The 24,445-nt window shown below is 41.5% G+C and overlaps 1 protein-coding gene across 4 annotated transcripts in view; it reads left to right on the plus strand.

Annotated features, from left to right (window-relative positions):
- Window positions 1-24,445, plus strand: part of LOC117479975 (RNA binding protein fox-1 homolog 2-like) — a 67,734-nt gene that overhangs the window by 14,217 nt on the left and 29,072 nt on the right. For 2 of the 4 annotated variants that reach the window (XM_034127083.1, XM_034127084.1), the window contains exons 2-3: window positions 4,228-4,278; window positions 23,750-23,953. In XM_034127083.1, the coding sequence (XP_033982974.1) occupies window positions 4,228-4,278; window positions 23,750-23,953 (255 nt within the window). Of the gene's footprint in view, window positions 1-4,227; window positions 4,279-9,385; window positions 10,253-23,749; window positions 23,954-24,445 lie in introns of those variants that run through there. The other 2 variants (XM_034127086.1, XM_034127085.1) reach the window with 2 other exon arrangements.

Here is a 24,445-nt window from a genome sequence, read left to right on the forward strand (position 1 = left end):
AGCGAATCAGTGCATGAGAAGCGAAACGGAAGTGAGGGACCCAAACAAACTATTAAGAAGGCAAATCTGAGGTTTCATTTCACTCCAGCTCTCGACACAGGTTCGGGAAAGCCCCATGAGCTTCTCGCTGTAGAGGGAAAATGGAACGCACACGCTATTTGTTGTTTGTTTCTATCACGCAGTCTGTTCTTCTTCTCTCGGTGTATCACGCAGTCTGTCTTCCGGTTGTTGCCTCTTTTGAATGACGAATACACACTACCGCCGCCTGCTGGTAAGGAGAGTTATTGCCACTCACGCATGCGGAGTTCGTACGTGCTACTTGGCCGTCGGCTGAAGTCTTTGTGGTGTGTTCCAGTGCGACAGTCGGGTCCGTCGGGACGTGTTCTTTGGTGTCAGTTTGGTGTGTAGGCCCCTTAAGGGTCGGGACAACTTTTTGACCAATCACAACAGCGCAAAGAAGGAAACAAAGAGGTGCTGCAGCACAGGCAGTATGAGAAAAAGAGCTTTTTGAACATCAAAGCATGGAGACATGTCCCAGTAGAGACACTACATACTGATATACACCTGAAAATGAGCAGAATATGACCTCTTTAGACACAATTTAGTGTCTGAGGAGGAAGAGTGTGATTCAGTGGGGTCGTGGTTTTCTTGATGAGGCAACAAAGACTTTGTGTCGCTAAACCTAGCCCCGTTTTAATTGCTGTTAGTCTGTAAACAGTGTGTCAGCGTGACCCTCCGTCTCGGACCCTCACCCTCCGTCGGCTGGCGATCAGGAAGTGATTTCCGCGGGGGTTTAGCTCCAGAGGGTCAGGGTCAAGAGGTTAACTCTGTTGACACTCTTCAGAAGCCAAATGCTCTCATTACGACGGCCCACTCTCAAGCTGTTTGCTGAATCAGGCAGATTTAAGATATTTCTTTCCGCTAGAATGAAAATATAAGCAGCTTGAAGGGACTGCCACCCCATCCCCCATTTAAAAAAAAAACACACATGCATCTTTCTCTTTTACTCCCTCCCCCCTTTTTCCCTTGTGAGACTGGAGGGGAGAAAGCATGAGTCTCACCAGGCGGTCATGTTTTCTGCGAGGAACGCCGGCAGGCTACACTACGGTGTCATCTCTCTGTCAGTTATAACCAGGCCTTCTTCTGAATAAGAATAGAATCCTTTCTTGTCATTATACAGGTACAATGAGATGAGTAGAGCTATTTATTTTTGTTTTAAAGTGCCATCAAAAATACAAACAAACAAACAAGAGACGTGCAACATTCAGGAGAAGACATAAAATATACATGTTGAATTACAAATGAAGGTATTGTATATACATAAGTATGTGACAGATGGAACATTACATATTAAACTGAATGGTTTTAAGTCAAATAAATATGTTTGAATGTGTATACAAATATATACACTCACTGTGTGGCTTATATCTGCCGACAGAGACACGTTTGATTGCGTTTACTCGCTTTTCTCGCCTCTGCATTTTTGTCTTCTGCTCGATCGTTTCGGACAAAGGGAACTGAACTGTCCCATTGCATTTTGAGGAGTCATGATGGCCCTCTTAACGGCTCTCTGCTGCTCCCTATAGATGAGAGCAGTCCATCCGGGTACTTCACCTCTACCTCATGGCCGGGCCCCTTTTTGGGTGAAAGCAGTCACTCTCATTTATAGGGCGGTAAATACAGATTGAGAAGTTTTCGCTAATCACATAAAAAGATAAATAATAATGCGGTCTTATTGGGCTTTCTACAAGGAGCCAATTAAGATGGTCGGACGGGAAGGCAATTAAACAATGTCATTGGAGATCGATGATGGGCGTCGATTTATGGATTGAATTTAAATCAACAGAGGATCAATAACCTGTCAGTCTGCCGGTGATCGAGTGGCTCTTCAGTGTTTTGTAAATGTCAATGCAGTATTCACCTCTTTGACTTTTAACATTACAGCTGTTTAATTGGACGATTGACTTAAGCCTTATCAGTGTTATTAGCATTAGTGTTATTAGCATCAGAATGCCGATGCCTTGTGTTCACTGGAAAGTGGGCGAGGCCGCTATTTCACCAGGAAGTGACGTCATGTTGCTCTCCTCTATGGCTACTTTAAGCTAGCACAGGGCTACGTTTAGGACATTTGAGATCATACTTAAACTTCTGGTGGATATCAAATCGTTGACTTTATTATTCTACGGGTTATTTAGATTGGGAGGAAGCATTTGTTGGAGTTCGGTGTCTTTCATTCTTTGTCTGAAGCCTTTTGTGTCACTAGCTTAGCTTCTTGTAGCCTTCACACTTCTCAACTACTGTCATTAGCTGTTAGCCACGTTAGCTTCTCTCTTCTTTACTTCTTTGGCCCTTTTCTTTGTGACTTCCTTCCAAAAGTGTTGTCCTTCTGTCCCTTGCTGTTCTCTTTGCTTTTAGGTCTCATGTAAACAGTTCCTAATCTGTATTTCTCTGATAGCTCTCTCTCTCTCTCTCTCTCTCTCTCTCTCTCTCTCTCTCTCTCTCTTATCTCTACATCTCTCTATCTAGATCTATCTCTCTCTCTACTCTCTCTCTCTCTCTCTCTCTCTCTCTCTCTCTCTCTCTCTCTCTCTCTCTCTCGCTCCCTCTCGCTCCCTCTCCCCTCCCTCTCTTTCTCTGCTGTCAAAATATCATAGTTTCGTTAACTTTCCTCCATTGTTCCCCTCCTCCTCCTCCTCCTCCCCCCTTCCTTTTGTCTTTCCCCTTCACCTAACTCCAAACAATGGCCGCCGCTCTTGCCGGGGCAGCAATGACACGGAGGAGAGAAAATAATAGTTAGAAGAGAGAGAGACAGAAATAATCTAATTAAAAGTAATTACAGAGCAATTAACCACAACACTGGTTTCTGGGGCAGGGTCGATGAGATGTGGGGGGGGGGGGTCGCCCTCTGTAGTGGATTCTGATTGGTTACTAGGTCTGGATATTAAAACTCTTGTAGTGGTTCAGCAGTCACGGCATCCACACAGACTACGGGTAATTTAATTTACTCCGAGGTCTTTTTCCTTCAGGGGAGTGACTTTTTGCTCTTGTTTTAGACTTTATTGTGTAACTAAGCGTCATTTAAAGTTTATTATTCAAAGCATTCAAAGGGTTTTATTGTCATATGCGCAATAGATTAAGAGGGTTTGCCTTGACAATCGGTCAACAATGCAACACACTATAATTATAACATGACAGAAAAGGACATAAAGTGCATTCGACATAATGATGTAAGTAAGTTGGAGGAATAGGTCAAATATACATATTTATAATCATAATAATGAAGTCCCTCCCTTTCCGGTGACCAAAAAAGTATGTATTGAAGTCAATGGGGAGAGAAAGATTATCTTTCGATCCCGTTTGAATTGTGCCATGAATTACACATATGATGTTTGTCAATCTTTAAAAATAATTTCCATGTGAAAAAAGTCACATTTTGTCGTAAAACTGTTGAAATATAAGACTATGAAAAATACGCAACTAGAAAGACTACAAATCCCAGAGTCCCGGTCCTGCATGCTGGCTCTTACGGAACCGACTAACTCCCCTTGTGTGTATGTGCAGCTCTCAACATGCCCAGACTTGGAGTGATTTTCACCTCTTTTAATACTTTCCGCCTCATTCTGAAAGAAAGAAGTGAAATGTGCCAACGTGACGGCCGTCTTGGTGTGTGGTGCGAGACGGGAGATGTAGTTCATTGAGCGGTTTCACACACAAAAAGTGTTACTTCACAGTTTTACGACACATTTGTATTTTCTTGACTTGCAAAATTATCTTTTAAATTGACAAACATCATATGTGTAATTCGTGGCTCAATTCAAACGGAATCGAAAGATAACTTTTCTCTCTCCATTGACTTCAATATATACTTTTTCCGAAATAAGGTCCCATGGAGCTCCACCGGAAAGGGAGGGACTTCGCCTCTCTATGCTCAAAGACGCGTTACATAAAATCAGAACAGAAACAGAGTTTGAAAGCTTGAGTGAGTTTAAAGGCATGTATGTATTGTAGGGTATATAGGTAAACAGGTATATATATTCATTCATTGACCTTTTAAAAAGCTTAGTAGGAATATTTGTTAATAGTCTTTTAGGAATAAGGACAAATCAAGCTGCGTCTGAGAGTGCATTTCCCCCCCGACATGTAAACGTTTCTGGACCGTCTCGTGCAGCATACACTCGTCTTCTTTATAAAAACCTCTCACACCGCTCTCTTCTTCTCCTCTTGCAGAACGACGAGCCGCTAAACCCCGGTTACCATGGATACCCACCTCACAGTCAGGTAAGAGATTAGTGACGGCTCGCTAAACCCTCCGTCGCGAAAAATTAAAAATCAAACGGAAGCCTCGAGTCACTTCAGAAACGCTATAGAAACCTCTAATATACACATTAAAAAAGTATTACTATAACTATTATTTACTTACTTTTTTATACATATTTGTATTTATTTTTCTTTGTGGGGGAATCACTCTAAATGTCCACATTTTTACTTTTACTTCGTCAATTTGGATTTATTAATTTACACATTATTATTCAAAATTATTATATTTACATATAGATATTACAATTCTATTTGTAATATTTTATTCATTTATTCTTATTTTTCTTATTTAATTCTTAAATGGAGCATTTGAAAACAAATTCCCTTCGGATAAAAATAATATTATATGAAATATTCTGAGCCAGTGTTTAACCAGGGGAATAAACGAAGAATACAAAAAAGAAATCAGTGGTTCCTTCAAAATCAAGTGACATTTTCTGTCCAAATTTAAAACCTGGATACTTTTAGAAACCATCTGTCTTCCATCTATTTCTAAAACCGCTCCGTTACACCCGACATCATTATTTTTCTTTTCTGCTTCACCCTTTTGGTAGCGAATAAAAGATATCAGTTAGAAGAATTGATGAAAGGAGAACTGGTAGCGACTGAGCTTTTCTATCAAACGCCTGACCCTGAGGAAGAGAAATTAGGCTATCACCTTCTTTAAGCTAAGCCCTGCACACTCCGTCTGTTTGCACAATACACGCTCTACCCCCCCTCTCTCTCATTCTCTGCCTGCATATTGCCGTGAGTAATGAGCGCCGTATGTGTGCAGCTGACTCTTGCCTTATCTACCTCCGAGCAGCAGAGCACAGTGAGCTGTGTGTGTGTGTGTGTGTGTGTGTGTGTGTGTGTGTGTGTGTGTGTGTGTGTGTGTGGTGTGTGTGTGTGTGTGTGTGGTGTGTGTGTGTGTAGTGTGTGTGTGTGTGTGTGTGTGTGTGGTGTGTGGTGTGTGTGTGTGTGATGTGTGGTGTGTGTTGTGTGTGTGTGTGTGTGTGTGTGTGGGTGTGTGTGTGTGTTGTGTGTGTGTGGTGTGTGTGTGTGTGTGTGTGTGTGTGTGTGTGGTGTGTGTGTGTGTGTGGGTGTGTGTGTGTGTGTGTGGTGTGTGTGTGTGTGTGTGTGTGTGTGTGTGTTGTGTGTGTGTGTGTGTGTGTGTGTGTGTGTATCTGAGAGTGTGTGTGTGTATCTGAGAGTGTGTGTGTTGTGTTGTGTGTGTGTATCTGAGAGCGTGTGTGTTGTGTGTTATGTGTGTGTATCTGAGAGCGTGTGTGTGTGTGTGTATCTGAGAGCGTGTGTGTTGTGTGTGTGTGTATCTGAGAGCGTGTGTGTTGTGTGTTGTGTGTGTGTGTATCTGAGAGCGTGTGTGTTGTGTGTTGTGTGTGTGTGTATCTGAGAGCGTGTGTGTTGTGTGTTGTGTGTGTGTGTATCTGAGAGCGTGTGTGTTGTGTGTTGTGTGTGTGTATCTGAGAGCGTGTGTGTTGTGTTTGTGTGTTGTGTATCTGAGAGCGTGTGTGTTGTGTGTGTATCTGAGAGCGTGTGTGTTGTGTGTGTATCTGAGAGCGTGTGTGTGTAGCTCTCTGGTAGTGCCACAGGAGGGGAGTGTTGGTCTGTTCCCCCCAAATCACAACAAGGGAGATTCTTACAACCCCTCATGTTTTTTTGATTACATCCTCTATCTCCTTTCTTGGGAATACAGATCTCCAAGAGGGAGACGGACGCTGCATGTATCTATTAAAAAAACAGTCAGGAGTACAATCATGAGAAAGAATGGAGATATTTCATCCCACAGGCCATCAGATGAATGTTGTGGATGTTCTTTCAAAGGTTCAGGTGTTTAACAGTCTGTTTGCAACTCACATATATCAATATTCCAATTACTTGTATATAGACTATTCTGCACTGTTTCTATTATATTCTATTTGATAGTATTTACTTGCACTATTATCTGTTTTATTGTGTTGCTCTGTGGGAGGAGCCTGTGACCTAAGATTTTCATTGTCATAACTACACTGTAGCTATGACAATGAAAGCCTTGAGATATGTGAAATGGGACGCCCCTGACATCAAAACACGACATACAGTCCTGCCTATTTTCAAGATTCAAAGCTTTATTGTCATTGGCACATTAGCTACAGTGTAGACATGGCAATGAACATCTTAAGTCACAGGCTCCTCCAACAGAGCAACATATATAAGATAAGATAAGATAGTACTTTATTGATCCCAATCTGGGAATTGTTTGTGTTGCAGCAGCATAAAAGACATGGCATTGAACAATACAAATTTAAAAAAAAGTAGAAAATATACATGTTGAATTTACAAATTAACAAAAACAAAATATAGTATACGTTATTATATATCCATAAGTATGTGAGGGATGGAATATTGAATTGAATATATTTGTACAGTGTGATTTTAAGTCCAAGAGGACATGGAACATATAAAACAGGTTCAGTTTCACCTGTAAGACAGAAACCTGGTCAGAGAACAGTACATCTTAACTCATCTGGTCAATTCAAACGCTGCAGCATTCGTTTAATAAAAGATTTCAAAGTCGTCCCTGATAATGTATTCTGCTCTGAGCTCACACACGGGGAGTCTCCCGAACACTGGCTGCTGGTTTTCATGCAAAGCAGGGGCTAGCCCAGCCTGGCTGCAGCACATTTGTCTCGGTAATGCCCGTCTGGTGTTACGTGCGCATGTTTGAGCTGCCTGTAGGTCTGCCTGTGTCAATATGAGTGTGTTAAGTGGTGACAGGCGCATGGGGGTCCCTGCTGCTGCTGTACACTTTAGAGAGGGAGGTGTGTGTGTGTGTGTGTGTGTGTGTGTGTGTGTGTGTGTGTGTGTGTGTGTGTGTGTGTGTGTGTGTGTGTGTGTGTGTGTGTGTGTGTGTGTGTGTGTGTGTGTGTGTGTGTGTGTGTGTGTGTGTGTGTGTGTGTGTGTGTGTGTGTGTGTGTGGTGTGTGTGTGTGTGTGTGTGTGGTGTGTGTGTGTGTGTGTGTGTGTGTGTGTGTGTGTGTGTGTGTGTGTGTGTGTGTGTGTGTGTGTGTGTGTGTGTGTGTGTGTGTGTGTGTGTGTGTGTGTGTGTGTCCACTCTGACCCCTGGGGCCATTAAAGTCAGCTTCCTGCTGTTTAGGTCACACAAATGATCCGTGTCAACAACAAACAAACCTAGAAGCTTCACACTTAAAGGGGACCTATCATGCAAAATGTACTTTTTGATGTCTTTTGTACATAAATATGTGTCGGGGAACACACGCAGCGTCAGAAAATAAAACCCTTTCTCTTTTCCTCCGTACCCACATCTTTTAAAAACGGGGGTAGAACGAGCGGATACAGATTTGCTGTCGATCTGACGTCAAATCGGCGGGGGAGCCACAGAGTTGCTATCAGAAACAATGCCTGACGTGTTTTGGACGTAATCTCGTCTTTGTTTACATTAGCAAGCCTCGCTAACACTCAGCGCTAACCTGTACTGGAGAGCACATGTGTTTAAAAAGCAGGAAATAAAAAAAGGAACTCACCTTGTGAAAAACCTGCAAGAGAAAAGGCATTTGAGCTCCATACTGTTTCAGAAATAATCCTTGATGTGGTTTAGAACAGGATGGCGTTTTATCACAGCAGAATTTAACTTTATCTCCGGTAGAATTCTGATCAGGCATTAGCTCCGCCTCCTCTTTTTTCTTTTTTTTCAAGCTAAGGACCCAAAATCCGTGTTTCTCTACAGGGCTGCAAAAGAGGGGTTTGAGCAGTATGAGGCATGGCTACAATGGGGGATCTGTTTGGTATGTTAAGCACAAAACTTCACAGACCAGTTTTGTATAGGTATGGCCCTACAATATATTTTTCCAATATAGCATAATAGGTCCACTTTAAGTGAACAATAAAGTTAGCGTACAAAATGTCCAATAAAAGATACAATCAAATAAAATGTAGATATTTATAAAAAAAAATAGGAAGTACCGGTAAATTAATAAGAAATGTTTCAAAATAATTAATATAAAAATACGTATTAACTATAAATAAATAAAAATAAAATATGAATTTTACTTTTACTTCAAAAACTGTTTTTGTAGAATTTTGATTGTAGCAATTAAAAAAAGAATAGAAATATCTATTTAAACATATTAGGTAAAGTATAAATGTGCACACTGTTCAAACTCTAACAATAATACAAATGTAAAAACGAGTATATCACAATACATGCAGTGAGTTTGAGTCATCACAAAGACATTCATGCTAAAGTTTAATTCGAACGCTAATCGGTGCAGCGCTGCTTACTTCCGGTCATAACTCTCACATAGCAAACTGCAACCCTCCTAAAAGTCTTGTGGATTACTCCTTTATAAAAACATGTGTGTGTGTGTGTGTGTGTGTGTCAGGCCTCTGTTTGAACTGATGAGTGTGTGTTGTGTATATATAGCTCCTTTTGTTTGAGTGCCAGCCACAGTGCAGCCGCCTGAATACGATCACATCTCTGTGTACATTATGTGTGTGTGTTTATCACAGTGTGTGTGTTTAATCCTCAGATCATCCCCTATTCATCCTCTCATCCTCCTCACTTACAGCCCCTAATCCCGTCATCCCTGCCTCTCTTCTCTTTCACCCGGCCCTTTATCTATTTATCCTGTTATCTCTCGCTAGCATCCACCGTCCCAGCATATTGCTTCTTTTCTGTTTTACCCCCTTTCCCCCCCCCCCCCCCCCCCCCCCCCCCCCCTCTCTCTCTCTCCAATCACTTACCCTACCATCCCTCTGGAATCAGTTCTCGCCAGCCTCAGCAGATGTCTGAAAGCTTGGCATCATGGTTTTTTCCTTCCTTCCTTCCTTCCTCCCCCCCCATGCAGAGTTCAGTCCCTCCCCCATATGAAAATGCGGCGCAAGGAACTGCACTCTCATCTCAGCCAATTAAGCGCCGCCTATAACAATACCAGTGGTGGGAAGAAGCGAGGAACTGAGCCAGTTTGAAAAAAAAAAAAAAAGGGCGCAATGCAGCGAAATTCATGTGCATGTTGAGGTTTAGTATCCGGGCGACTTCTTCTATCTTTGTGGTGTGCAAGCAGGGAGATCTAGCAGGCTACCCACGCAGCTCTAGCTACCTAGCTTGGCTACAGACTGGCCTACCTACCTACTGCTGCTTTTTTGGAGCTGCAATAAATAAATCATCAAAAAAACGCTGCAATGCAGTGGGGGTCGCCTTCTTGTTCCTGTGGATAGAAGATTCTCCTTCCTCTCTCTCTCTGGAGGGATTCTGAAGACATCTTTCTGATTTAGGGATGGATGATGTAGGGACTTGTTCATGCACTCGTGGATAGAAGATTCTCCTTCCTTCCTGGTTCCCTTTTTCTCTTTCTCTCGAGGGGTTTTTGAAGACATCTTTCTAATTTTAGGGATGGATGATATCTACAAAGGAGAGACTTGTTCCTGTATCCGCTGATTGAAGATTCTACTTGCTTCCCTTTTCTCTCTTGTTTGAAAGGAAACAACATCTTTCTGATTTAGGGGATGGATGATATATAACAAGGAGGGACTGAGTGAGTGAGTGAGCGAGGGAGGGAAAGTTTTTTTTTAAAAGGTGGGCGGGAACAAGAGGAAGAAGCAGCAAGGCGAAGTGTGTGAGTGACAGAGCAAAGAGAAGCTGTCAGAGAGAAAGAAAGACGGAAAAGGCCCGAGGGAGATCAGAGGAAGAAAAAAAAAAACAAGTGACAGGCTGGACGAGGAGTGCAAGAAGGGACACCGAAAAGGGAGGAAGAGGGGAGTGGAAACGAGGGAGAATTTGAATGTGTGAGACAGACGTGGACTGAAGCCATCGTCGGCTCATGGTCTTAGAGCGGGGGAGAGGAGGAGGAGAAAACGAGAGGGAAGGGGAGAGCTGGGCAGCAGTTGTTCCTCTAGATCAGACCATGATGGGGCTGTACTACCAAGCAATGCTACCGGTAAGTTCACCGCTTCTTTACGTCAAACCGTGCACGTGTCGCAAGATAAACAAACGGTGGTTAACGATGTCGTGGCGTTGTCTTGATTGGACCTGTAATTGCTGGTGTTTATATTATATTATGGCCTGTTTTTTAAAGGGGGTTTGCTGTGACTTGGCCCAGGTGAGGCCTTTTTTTTTTTTTTTTTGGCCGAGCATCAGAGAAACAGCGGGGCTTGTCCCTGCAGCTTTCACTTTTCGTTTTTTTAACCCTTTGTACTCGTGTGTTTTGAATAATTCCTTGATGTAGATACCGCTCTGTATTTTAGCAACATGCTGCCACTTGTGTCAGAGAGAGGTGTCTGTTGAGTAGTATGCTGATGTCAACATTCATGTCACTCTATAAAAAACAGTTACTTAACACTGCACCATTTGGAGTGGTGCAGGAATGAGTCCTAAATCATGGAAATGAGTTAGCATTTACCACTTCTGGTTCATTTATCTCAAATCCAATATTTTTTGAATGGGGCAGGAACAAATCTGTGTTCATCACAAGCTTACCATATTTTGACTTTTAACGTCAGTAAATACCAAATGTCATCACGCTGAGCGTTAGCCGCCTTTAGCGTAACGGATGTGACCGTGATGTTGTTCCTTAATAGCTTAACGTTCACTTTTTACTACTGGAGATTGCATTTATGTATACGTTTATATTTAACGTGTAAGTATCATCAAATGTGTTTGCCACAGACTTTATTATTTCTGCAAAATTGCAAAATCCAATGGAGATAGCCAATTGGTTTTCTGTCGAGGGAACCATAGCGATGCTAACATCCAGGTTAGCCTACAATCATCCCTGCACCAAAAACGTATAGAGTGCTTTTCAGAGACTTAACATGCTAGCGTTCATAAAAACAACACACCGTTCTAAAAGATGAGTTTTGATTTATGATGTACAGTTAAAATGTGCCAGGCTTCTCTTATCATACAGTGGGTGTGTCTGTGCTACTTTATCTAAGACACAGCCTGAGGTTCTCCGGCTCTGTTCTAGCATGTTCTCCTCTCTGTGCCTGGGTTCCTCTGGGCCTTCAGGGGGCCTCGCTTGCTTTGATTTTATGGAGGTGCATTCAGACACCAGATGGCAAACTCCTCCCCTGAGTTGACATGCATGTACATCCCGTACTGCTCGACTGCACACATGTGTCATGTTATATTCCACATGGCTGTGCGTGTGTCATGTTACGTCAAGTGCACACAGAAGGGCGAGGAGGCCGAGGTTCTGCCGAGCGATTCCACGTTGTCATCCAAGCTGTCCGTGCAGTTCAAATTTCATCTGTCTGCGGATTGAGGGAGACAGGTGCCAAGGCACAGTTGTTTCAGCACACACACACACACACACACACACACACACACACACACACACACACACACACACACACAGCAGTTGTTGCCAGGAGTACTTTTTGACCCCCCTTTCTTTTAGCACAACAGATACACAGAGCTGCTGTTGATGAACACACAGCTACAACAGTCTTTTGGTAACAGACCCTCTTCATGCATTTGCACATGTCCTTTAACAACATTTAAAACAGATACCTGCTTTAACATTGTGTAGTAGAGGTTGTCGAACTCTTCCTCTCCTCCCCCTACCATTTGTTCTTCCCCCTGCCGGTTTAGGGTAAACAGATGAGTGCTCTTGAAAGGAAATGACGCTAAATGGAGGTTGATGGTAGTAAATAGACGGGTGTAAAGGGGTGTTGGTTCCATGTGGGAATGCACTTTAAAGGTGAAACACCACCAGGCTCATTGTATACGTAAACCTTTACAGTCCACTGTTTTGGGTGACAACTCTCCATACTGTACTTTAACGTTCAGATAAGAGTCGCTGTTTACTCTTTGTGCCTCACTTCACTTGACGCACTTTTGGTACCAGGTTCCTTATCTGTATTTTAATTTCCACTGTGGATAGAACCTCCTCAATGTAGGCAAGTAAGCAATCTCTGCATCTGCAACCAGACAGAGGGATTTCTGCACTTTGTCAATTAAACAATGATGTCCCGTGTCAAGCTAGTAATGATTCTTTCTTTGAATTAGGGCAGGTTAATACATCAACATATATATTGTGTTAAATGTTGGTTGTTACAAGATGTGTATCTACGTCATTGTGCAGATTGATTATAGCCTGTTGATGTGGTGATTTTGCAAACGTTCCTTTCCCTTAAAACGTTCCTGATTTGCTGATGACACATGTGCACATTCAGCGCGTTTTATCCCCCCTCTCGCTGATTCTCTCAGTGTATCTTCGGAGGTCCAGAGGTGTCGCATCATCCCTTTAACCCACCTGCTTAGCTTTGAGCCCTCGAGGAAAGGAGTCAATCCTTACCGCTTTTACACTGAGTGGTTTGCAATGCAGCGAGTAGCATCTGAGTGCTTAGGCTGCCTATATCTACACCTCCCATATTATCTCAACAACACTGCTTGGTTAGCCAGCGTACGACAACAGGCCTTCAAGGAATTTACAAGGGATCCACACCCAAGTGCGTCCCCCTCAGGGTTCAGTGTGTGTGTGTGTGTGTGTGAGAGTGTAGCTCATGAGAAAGGGACCGAGTTGTACAGCTGCCTCTCATAACATGTTGACAGGTACCTGTTGGTTTTGCTGTGTCAGGTTAAAACAAGAGGATTTACACTGCCAACTGCGCATCGAGTGCTGCAGAGGTGATGTATTTCTTTAGGCAGACCCAGAAGTTGCAAGAACTGGAATATCGCAGAAATTAAGATACGTGGCTAACACACGTTTAATATACTTCCACATTTTCATCAACAGGGTAATCTCTGCATATTAAAAACACGTATATCATTGTTGAAGCGTAAACCGTTAAGCTAGCATTGGCCACCTTTTGCTCAGAGGTGGTGTGTTCAAAGCCTAACATTAGCTTTTACTTCTGGTGATTTGATTTATGCTTCAATAATTAGAAAAGTAGTATGAATGCAATCGCCAGAGTTAAGCATTTAGTGTACAAATAAACTACATCACGGTCACATTGGTTCATGTCACCACAGCTAAGCTAAATGTGGCTAATGTTATGCACGTTGTAGTTGTCGTCTCATTTAGACACTAACACTTAAGACGATTTACTGACTTATTTTATGTCGTAGAACAAAATGTAAAAATCTCTTCAGCACAGACCTCAGATTTCAGACACCTAACCAAAAGCTCATTTCTAAAATCATTGACTTTGAGAAGATGGAACAGAAAGGGCTAAAATGCGAACTAATTCCTGCACCACTTCCTTTAGCTTCTTCCATGGACTTACGGAGGTTTTCTTGTGAGTAGCAGCTCTTACATTAGGAATGGACTGAACCACAGTCTAAGCACAGATTAAGCACTAAACCAAAGTGCAGACACCTCACTATTGGTGCCTTAATGCATTGCGTGGCACCGCTCCACCTCAGGGTTAAATGTTTTCTCTCTGCTCATACAGCCGTGATGATATTGTCCGACACTAATGCTCCTCTAACTGCCGCCGCCCAGGGCTGAACGCAGTGCTGTTACCTCACAGCAAAGCACACGTACAATCACACAGAAAGACGCATTTCTTATATATTTTTTAATATATATATATATATATTTTATTGAGCATTAAAAGTACAACATATACAATTACAGAATAAGAAAGGGACAGAAACATAATGCTCAATTTCAGTTTTCTATTTTAAACATCCCATCCCCATCCTGCCTCAACGTCAGGGAAGAAACACAATTATTAAATAAATAATAATAAGGGAAAACTGTAAGCTAAAATATTCTTACAATAAGAATAATATGAACCAAAAGGACTCATCTGATCTGTTACGCATAATATCCAGAGTGTCTATGAAAGATATAAACGGGCTCCATATTTTATTAACAACTTCACATAGTTTAGAACCTCCTTGATCCACTGAACATGAAGAAAGACGCATTTCTAGCGATGCAATGCACACGTATAGGTGCAGTTAATGTCTGCAGCATCTTTTATGTCCGCTCCGCTGCATGGTGTTGTTGCTGCTGACAGCGTAGCCTCAGCTGACACTGCAGCACTCTCTCCGTGCTGCTGGGGTTTAAATTGATCCGTTTCTGCAGATGTCGTGAAAAAAAAATCCCCATCTTGCTGCGTATGCTCAGAATTAGCAACATGGGAATGTACTGAATTATTCTCATGGGTCCTGCACTGCAACATGCGTATAACATTATTCAATATGTCTCTTTGTTGTCTTTTAGTATTGGTTTTATGGATCCTCGGTGTCAGGGGGATAAAGCTCATTAGGGTGCACCATTTATTCAAATGCTCTCGTAATTGCAACACGGACGAATGCATTATCCAAAACATAGCAAGCATAATATTTGGTAAAAGCAAAATATGTAAAATTGTTGAAAATTGGTATTTTGGAGCTGCTGGGAAGTCCACTCCTACAAACAATATTCTGTGGCTTAATAAGAAATGATTGTTGATGCAAATCCTCTTAGAAAATCACACTATGTTCATTCTGATATATTTTTCAACACATTTTATATCAAAAAACAATCGCAATATTAGTAAAAAAAAAAATAGAATTGAATATTCTTTCCCTAATGCTCATCCTACTTTTGTGTTGGATGTGATGGTCGGGTAAATTCCTGTTTAGTAAGTCCTATTCCCACATCCTATATGTGCATCCTACATGTCTCCAACAACGTTCAACACAGAGAAAGAGATGTGATTTTATCCAAGGTAGCGTTGCATTTGATATAGTTTCCTGTCAAAGGCGTCATTTCCCCTTTACCCCTCTATTTGCCCTGAATGACATACTGCAGTTTACATACTGCACTTTAAGTGTGAATGTCAATCAGTGGTTAGGTATGAGCAATGTAAAGATGGCTAGCGTTATAAGTGCTGCAGAGGTAGCTCTGACTCTGAATCATCATGCCTCTGGATGATGTCTGGCTGAGAGGAAGGTCTCGTGTGTTTGGTCTGAGTTTCTCATCATTTATTAGAAACAGTCTTCATATTTAAGGGGGTAATGCTACTTTTCAGGTTCCTAATTGATTGTAATCGGAGTACTTTTGATATGCCAGCCTACAAAATGTATACAACATATGCTATTTATATGTGTGTGTATATATATATATATATATATATATATATATATATATAAAACTTAGCAAACTAATTCCAGTTACTCCTAAAATCAATTATCAAATCATCAGCTGATTATTTTCTCAATAAGACAATAAATCGGTCTTAAAATGACAGAAAATAACACAAAAATAGTCATAGTTGTGTAACAGACTGAGAGAATTTCTATATCTTGTGTTGTTTGACAAACAGTGGGTGGTCTTTTTATGAGCAGCTGTGGGGGAAAGCCAGAACAATAACAGCCTTGCAAGCGCTGTTGTTCTTTTGTTCTTTTGTTGTTCTGTTATTGCACCAGCAAGCCATGTTGAAACCGAAAAAACAACAAGAACACAATCCTTGTTTTTAATTGTAATAACTGAATGTGTCAATATGTTTTCGTCTGTTGTAGTTTGTGCAAAGAAAAACTAATCTGATTTGTGCATATTAGTTTATTTTACAGTTGTTGTATTGTCAGAGAAAGTCCTGTCAGTGAGATTATCATTATGACGCTGATGATGGTAATGATTATCTGATCTGTCACAAACAGACGAGCTGTGTGTCACAGACGTCAGCACCGTCAGACTCCGAGCGACTGACACTGACAGACAGCATTGTTTTTGCCTTAAGGTTAAATAGGAGCTTCAATAGAGGTCTCATTTAAATGTTTCTTGCCTAATAACAATCGGTTATAAAGTGGTGCAGGAATGAGTCCTAAAACCAGGAAATTAGTTAGCATTTTAGCACATCCAGTCGTCTTGAATTCACTGTTTTCTTTATTAGATGTCTGAAATATGGTCTGTTGATACCACACGCTATAGAGATTTAACATTTTTGTTTTACGACATAAAAATACGTCCGTAAATTCCCCACTAGTGAATGTCTGAAGATTCTATGCATCTTAAAAACAGAGGTTGCTAACGTCATCTCGCCCAACATTAGCCACCTTTAGCTTAGCGGTGGTGACGTGAAGTCATGTGACCGTGCTGTAGTTCCTTTATAGCCCAACATTAGCCGCCTTTAGCTTAGCGGTGGTGACGTGAAGTCATGTGACCGTGCTGTAGTTCCTTTATAGCCCAACATTAGCCACCTTTAGCTTAGCGGTGGTGACGTGAAGTCATGTGACCGTGCTGTAGTTCCTTTATAGCCCAACATTAGCCACCTTTAGCTTAGCGGTGGTGACGTGAAGTCATGTGACCGTGCTGTAGTTCCTTTATAGCCCAACATTAGCCGCCTTTAGCTTAGCGGTGGTGACGTGAAGTCATGTGACCGTGCTGTAGTTCCTTTATAGCCCAACATTAGCCACCTTTAGCTTAGCGGTGGTGACGTGAAGTCATGTGACCGTGCTGTAGTTCCTTTATAGCCCAACATTAGCCGCCTTTAGCTTAGCGGTGGTGACGTGAAGTCATGTGACCGTGCTGTAGTTCCTTTATAGCCCCACATTAGCTTTTTACCTCTGGACATTGCATTAACGCTCTAAAAATCACAAAAGTGGTGTCAATATGTTGAGATTATCCTGCTGAACAAAATGTATTAGTATCGTAAACGTTCATTAGCCACAGATCTTATTTTCTTCTGCAGTATTCTGAGATCCAGTGGAAAAATCTCATTGGCTTTTTGCTGAGGCAGCCCTTTTGATTTGAACTCCCAGGCTGGCCTACATAATACGGCATCCCTGCACCACTTTATCGACATATATCCAAGGAGCAGCCTCTGTGTAATCTGATTGGCTCAAAGTCAGGAAGCAGAGACAGCAGCTTCTCTACAGAGGCGACCATATAAGGAGGTGGGCGGCGGCCTACGTTTGATTGACATTTCAGTGCTGTAGAAAAATCTTTAAATGACTTGAGCGGAGGGTGTGTGTGGTTTTTAAAAGGGTATTAAAAAAAAAAATATGTCTCCCTCTGGCTTTCATCAAGCGTGGCAGGCAAGAAGAGGGGGGAGGGGAAGAAAAGAGGGAGAAGAAGCTGTAAAAGAGTCTTTTTTTCCTACACTTACACAGGCAACTTTGCAGATGCTAAATGGATAGATGAATTGTTATGAATTTGCATATTTGATGAGTTTCAGTAGCAGGTTAGTGTCTGCTTCACTCTGCGTGGTTAGAGGCTGCAGACAGACACGCTTGAAAAGGTTTGCAGTGAAAAAAAAGGGCCTCCCATCCTCCCCCTCATCATCAAAAACATATGGTGTCTCAGGTAACACAACTGCTGCCTGTGGGGGAGAGTGTATGGATGAATAGGTATCCCTCCAGATGGTCCTATTTATTTGTATCAGATTGAAAAAAATTCTCGCTTTTTATCTCATGTTAGCCCCCCCTTGTTCTTATCTGTGGAAAGTTTGCACCAGATACTCTAATGCACCGTGTCATGATTTCCCATAATCCCCCTCCAGTTAAACCCCCCCCCCTACCCATTTCTTTTTCCATTATTTCTTTTTTCCTTTCTCCCCCCTCTCTTCTGGACTATATGATGCTGCCATGTATGGCCGTGCTGCTCCTCAGTCAGCGGGTCAGGAATGCCAGTGTGGATTTAACGGGGTTTTATCTTCTGCTTTTTTTATCAACTGACGACTTCCATCCGCCTGCCTGTTTATTAGTTCATAAATTCACCCGACCCACTGTCAGTTACTATAGTTACCCTAGCAAAAAATCATTATCGTTAATACTTGATTAGGTAAAGAAAACCCCCTTAAATGATAATGAAGTTCTAGGTCGATGGTTTATATTTAAGACACTTAAAGGGGCCCTTTTATGCTCATTTAAGGTTGTTGTTATTAGTAGTTGGTGTCTCTACTGTGACATGTCTCCATGCTTTAATGTTCAAAAAGCTCTTTATTCTTCTCATACTGTCTGTGCTGCAGCACCTCTTTTCACCCTCTGCTCTGATTGGTTAGCTGGCCGGCTCTGTTGTGATTGGTCAACTGCTTAGAGATGTCCCGCCCCTTAGCCTATCACGTACAATGTGTTGGAGCACTAGCCAATAGAAGCGCGAGTGTTACATAAGGCGATTTCACACCAAGTACTTTGCCGTACTTAGTTCATCAGAACCCTTTAGTTCTGATGAACTAAAGAGCCGATCGCGTTCACACCGGAATAAGTTCCCTGAGGGAGGATTAGGGAAATGAAGCCGCTGACGTCACTTCTTCTTCTTCTTCTTCTGCTTTGGGTTTACTGGCAGGCCGCAAACAACTTCACGGCGTATACTGCCACCCGGAGTCCCCGGCCGGAAGTCCCCGGAGTTGGGGACTGTCTTCAGTAGAAGCTGCTGGGACTCCCAGCAGCTTCTACTGAAGCCTTCCGAGTAAATCGCCAGAAACGCCGACACCTCCTCATCTCCACCGCTCCCATGTTTTCTTTTGTGTTGCCATAAGTTAGTCTCTCTCCGTTTGTGCGCTGGGCTAATGCTAATAATACTAATGCGAGGAAAATAAAATGGCAGCTTTACGGGGCGTGGTTTGCAATCCGCCCAGCCAATCAGAAATGGGAACCTTTTTCTCCCAGGAAAGTACCTGCTCTCTAGCAGGGACTGAAAAGGGCGTGAAAAGGTTCTCATGAACTAAGTTCTAGTTCCGGATTTTTTTGGTGTGAACGCACATTTTCGGAACTATATCAGAACTATACTGGGAAAAATACTCCGGTGTGAAAGCGCCTATAGTGATTTCATTTTGATACGGAAGTAAACAAAGGAGTCTAACCCTAACTTTGGGATTTTAGCCTCTGAAGACCATTAGCATGCACATAAGGGAAACCCCCAAGAAGCAGAAGAGATAAAGCACATACCATCATTGAAATTGAATCATTCTTGTGTATCACAGGGCTTCTCCCGTGTTTAGCCCCTCACAGTTTTTTCTGGACTGCCTCCAGTCTCTATATGTGTTTTGCACATCATGTGGGAGCATTGTGTTGTGACATCTAGTCCAGTTGGCTCAGACATGGCAGTTTTTTTTCTTCAGCTAGGAACCTTGGAATAGAATAAACAAAATAGCTTGTATGAGCCATGAGCTGCTTCTCTGGCGCCATTAAGCATATTCTGAAGAGCACAGGATGATAATAGGACTTCATCAGCAGCAGCCAAATCCTTTACAAGTGTGCAATCCAGCTATTATATCTTAATAATACTAATACACCACTGTAAATATTATAAAATACATGTTATATATTGAGATATAGTGTGCCCGGGTTTTTGTAAATATTTGTAACGTATATATTCTGAAGTATGTACGTTAATGGCTGTACAGCAATGTTTTAAGTTTCACTCATAATGTTGATATGAGGTTTTTTTCAACATATTAAATGCGGCAAAGCTTTTTTGTGGCTTTAGTAGTTATTCTGTCTGCAGTTAAAACTTCTCCAATAAATGTCAAAATATTGAGAAAAGATAGATAATCACTTCCAACTAACTACTCTGCCCCAAAAAATATTTGTTAGTGTTCAGATTTTTAAAAAACAGCAAAAGAATGGCACGCAATGAGTTTTATTCATCAAAGTAAAAAAGTGGATTACAAAGAAATTGAGGATTTTTCTCAACAATTTTACAAAAGTTATAAAATGTGACAGAAGACATTCAAAGCGTCATTTGTAAACCTCGATAAAAGCTTTAATAAAGTGAAAACATGAACATCGGTGCATCCCTAGGTCATGGAGACCCAGTCCAGTACATTTGATTTATTTATCAAATTAAAACAAACCCTCTTTGACTCTGTTTATGTGAGACTTAAATCATGAATTAGCACTCTTGTTTGTACATGATGAAGTCTCAATCCCTCCTTGTGTAATCAACTGTAACCTTCTCTAAATACTCCGTTTTTTATCCCTTTACCGAGAGATGGCAAAAGTACACACATCCTTCACTCTAGTAGAAGTACAGATACTCGTGTTTAGAAATACTCTGGTGAAAGTAGAAGTACTGACTAAACTTCTTTACTCAAGTCAAAGTAAAGAGGGCTTTGAAATGTACTTCAGTAAAAAGTACCCATAACTAGCAGCTGTTTTAAAGAGTACCTGACCTCCCTTTATATTAATAGAACAATAATGTCATTGTTAGCTAATGAATGTTTCCATGCTGAACAACGGCAACATGACAACGTTTTCATTGGTCCCTCTTCTTTAGAGAAGACCAGGAAATGATGGATACACGGATCGTGTTCAAATCAATAGGCACGCAATGACTCTAAATAATAATGATCACGCCACCAAACACACATTCAAACTAAAGGAACCAGCCTGTTTGGGAAATGTAAGAAGTAGAAAGTACAGGTATTTGTGTTCAACATGTAAGAAGTAGAAAGTACAGGTATTTGTGTTCAACATGTAAGAAGTAGAAAGTACAGGTATTTGTGTTCAAAATGTAAGAAGTAGAAAGTACAGGTATTTGTGTTCAACATGTAAGAAGTAGAAAGTACAGGTATTTGAGTTCAACATGTAAGAAGTAGAAAGTACAGGTATTTGTGTTCAAAGTGTAAGAAGTAGAAAGTACAGGTATTTATGTTCAAAATGTGAGAAGTAGAAAGTACAGGTATTTGGGTTCAACATGTAAGAAGTAGAAAGTACAGGTATTTGTGTTCAACATGTAAGAAGTAGAAAGTACAGGTATTTGAGTTCAACATGTAAGAAGTAGAAAGTACAGGTATTTGGGTTCAACATGTAAGAAGTAGAAAGTACAGGTATTTGTGTTCAACATGTAAGAAGTAGAAAGTACAGGTATTTGAGTTCAACATGTAAGAAGTAGAAAGTACAGGTATTTGTGTTCAAAGTGTAAGAAGTAGAAAGTACAGGTATTTATGTTCAAAATGTAAGAAGTAGAAAGTACAGGTATTTGGGTTCAACATGTAAGAAGTAGAAAGTACAGGTATTTGTGTTCAACATGTAAGAAGTAGAAAGTACAGGTATTTGAGTTCAACATGTAAGAAGTAGAAAGTACAGGTATTTGGGTTCAACATGTAAGAAGTAGAAAGTACAGGTATTTGTGTTCAACATGTAAGAAGTAGAAAGTACAGGTATTTGTGTTCAAAAAGTCGTCAGAATAATAAGTAGTGGAGTAAAGTACTGATACCAGAAAAATGTATTTAAGTACAGTAACAAAGTATTTGTACTCCAATACTTCCCACCTCTGCTTTTACCCAGCATTTTGGGTATGAATGTGTGTGTACGTAAATAACCCCCGGGCTATACTTTGCATAAGGGACACACCCTTTGAGTACAGGCTAGTGCACGCTTAAAGCCCACATGTCCTAACAAGAACACTTATATATACTCTATGCCCTGTTGGCTAATGCCTCACCAATGAATTTCAACGTGTTACCGTCTCCCTTTGAGCAGCCTTTTTGATGCTTCCCGTCAGAAACCGTAGCAGATGCCCCGCTTTCACACATTCCTCCATAACGTACATTCATCCTCGCCGCAATAAAAAGTGTCAGCGGCCGAGTTTACCAGATTTCTTTTCTGCTTTATCTTTTGGGCGCAGACCCCAGAAGCTGTCTGTGTTGCAGATGGGATTTTTAGCCTCAGCTGGCGGTTTCTCTGCAGGAGGAGAGTGAGCAGTCGGGCTGTAGGATTAGAGGAAGAGGAGGGTTTGCTTTGCGGCATCGCACTTATTCTGTCTAATTAAAAAGGCCGTCTGGAGACCGCCTGTCTCCCGGCTTCACCCGGCCCATATTCAACCCGTTAGAGCTCTGATGGGAGAAGATGTGTGTCTTGACCTCGCTGTTTGTTCTTTTAAACCTTACTTCGTTTTTCTCTTGTTCGTTTCAATTTAAGTTCAGTTCACAAAGCTACATCGGCATGACTATAATGACATCAGTATTGACAAAGCAATGCTCTTAATGTCATTTTTGAATTGCCTTGTGCTGAAAGGAGCTATATAAATAAACTTGCCTTTTCCTTAAGATAAGATAAGAAGAACTTTATTGATCCCAATTTGGGACATGTTTGTGGTGCAGCAGCATAAAAAGACATGGCATTTTACAATAGAAATGATAAGACTAGGAATAAACACACATACTATATATCGAGATCTAATTACATCTTCGAACATATACATTTGGAATAAATTGTTGTGGAACAAAGGAAAATTACTTTCTTTACAAGTGAAAAAAATACAAGCATTTTTGCACAAATTCAACATAAACAACCCCCCCCCTCCCAGTCCCATTTCTTAACCCCTTTCTTAAAATCAATAACAATATAAATTATTGATTATTGTGCAGAAAATAACTGATAAAATATACATAAAACACATCAATACAATAATGAACATGTTCCGATCTAACGCTTTGATGCAAACAGACTTGGTTAGGTCCAAGATGCCTTTGAGTGTGTGCAGTGATTGAAGCGAGCAACATTGCACGCACACACACACACGCACACGCACACGCACACGCACATGCACACGCACACACACACACGCAAGATAAGGTGTGTGTGCTTCAGGGCAGCCTCTGCAGATGATCCTGCTGCTGATACAGTTGTAACGGTGCGGACAGAAACAGATCCTGAGGGCTGAACGCAGGGAATCTGAATTATAGATGGAGTCTAATAGAAATCCTACAAATAAACAGGAACATGTTTCCCACAATGCAGCAGTGGTAAACATGTCACGGGTGACGAGGCACAGTTAGTGTTTTTATCTCCCGTTCGAACCATGTAAGCATCTTTGTATCTCAAAGCGTGTATCGAATTTTCTCCGTCTTAATAATAGATGTGTTTTCTGTAAATATTTCATGGTCGGCTGAAAACTCATGGCTGTGAGAGATATGGGGGGAGAGGGGGGAGGGGGGAGGGGGGGAGAGGCAGGATTTAAACCCCCTCTTTTCTGAATGAGGCAGGATTTAAACCCCCTCTTTTCTCCCCCTTCAGGACGCTCTTCACCAACGCTGAGTTATTTTAAGTCGAGGCTAAAAACACTACACTACAAAAACTAAATTATTAACATATACGGTATATATATATTTTTGTATTTTCTTAAAGAAATACATTTGTTATTAAAAAAAAATAAATAAAAATAAACAAATAAATAAGAAGTTATTAACACACTTATGAAGTGTTAATGATGATTTAAATCACTTTGAATTGCCTCTGTGTCTGAAAATGTGCTATATAAATAATAATAATACGTTTATTCATTATAGCACCTTTCACAGAAATAGATTTCACAAAGTGCTTCACAAGAAAGAACAAAAGTTAGAAACATGAATACAATAACCACATGAGGCAGAAATGTAAGGTCCACCTAAAAACAAAACACAGACCACGTGGAGTCCCGAGAGGAACAAACATAACAACAGAACACATCACACACATCTCAAGTAGAAATAAAAGCCAGAGCCATAAACGCACCTTACCTATAAGCACTGCTCCCATATGTTAACTTGTCCCCCCCTCTCTCCTTCAGGGCGCTCAGGATTCGACAGGAGGACAGGAGGGATTGGTGGCCCCTCCTTTCGCAGCGTTCCCCCCTCCCCCCCCTCCTCAGAACGGGCTGCCAGGCGCAGAGTTTGTCCCCGCGGCCATGTTCGCTGCCGGGGTCCAAAGCCCAGCAGAGGTGGGGGCCGGGGCCATCGTAGGCAGCCCCTCTGCCTCCCCCAACAACAACAACGTAAGCATGAAGACTTTTATGCAAAATCCACTTGTTCATCAACATGTGTCCCCTCTTCTTCATGTCTCTTCTACATCAACATGTGTCCCCTCTTCTTCATGTCTCTTCTACATCAACATGTGTCCCCTCTTCTTCATGTCTCTTCTACATCAACATGTGTCCCCTCTTCTTCATGTCTCTTCTACATCAACATGTGTCCCCTCTTCTTCATGTCTCTTCTACATCAACATGTGTCCCCTCTTCTTCATGTCTCTTCTACATCAACATGTGTCCCCTCTTCTTCATGTCTCTTCTTCATCAACATGTGTCCCCTCTTCTTCATGTCTCTTCTACATCAACATGTGTCCCCTCTTCTTCATGTCTCTTCTACATCAACATGTGTCCCCTCTTCTTCATGTCTCTTCTACATCAACATGTGTCCCCTCTTCTTCATGTCTCTTCTACATCAACATGTGTCCCCTCTTCTTCATTTCTCTTCTACATCACCATGTG

The sequence above is a fragment of the Trematomus bernacchii genome, unplaced genomic scaffold (assembly GCF_902827165.1).
Source record: "Trematomus bernacchii unplaced genomic scaffold, fTreBer1.1, whole genome shotgun sequence".
In the NCBI taxonomy this organism is placed as follows: domain Eukaryota; kingdom Metazoa; phylum Chordata; class Actinopteri; order Perciformes; family Nototheniidae; genus Trematomus; species Trematomus bernacchii.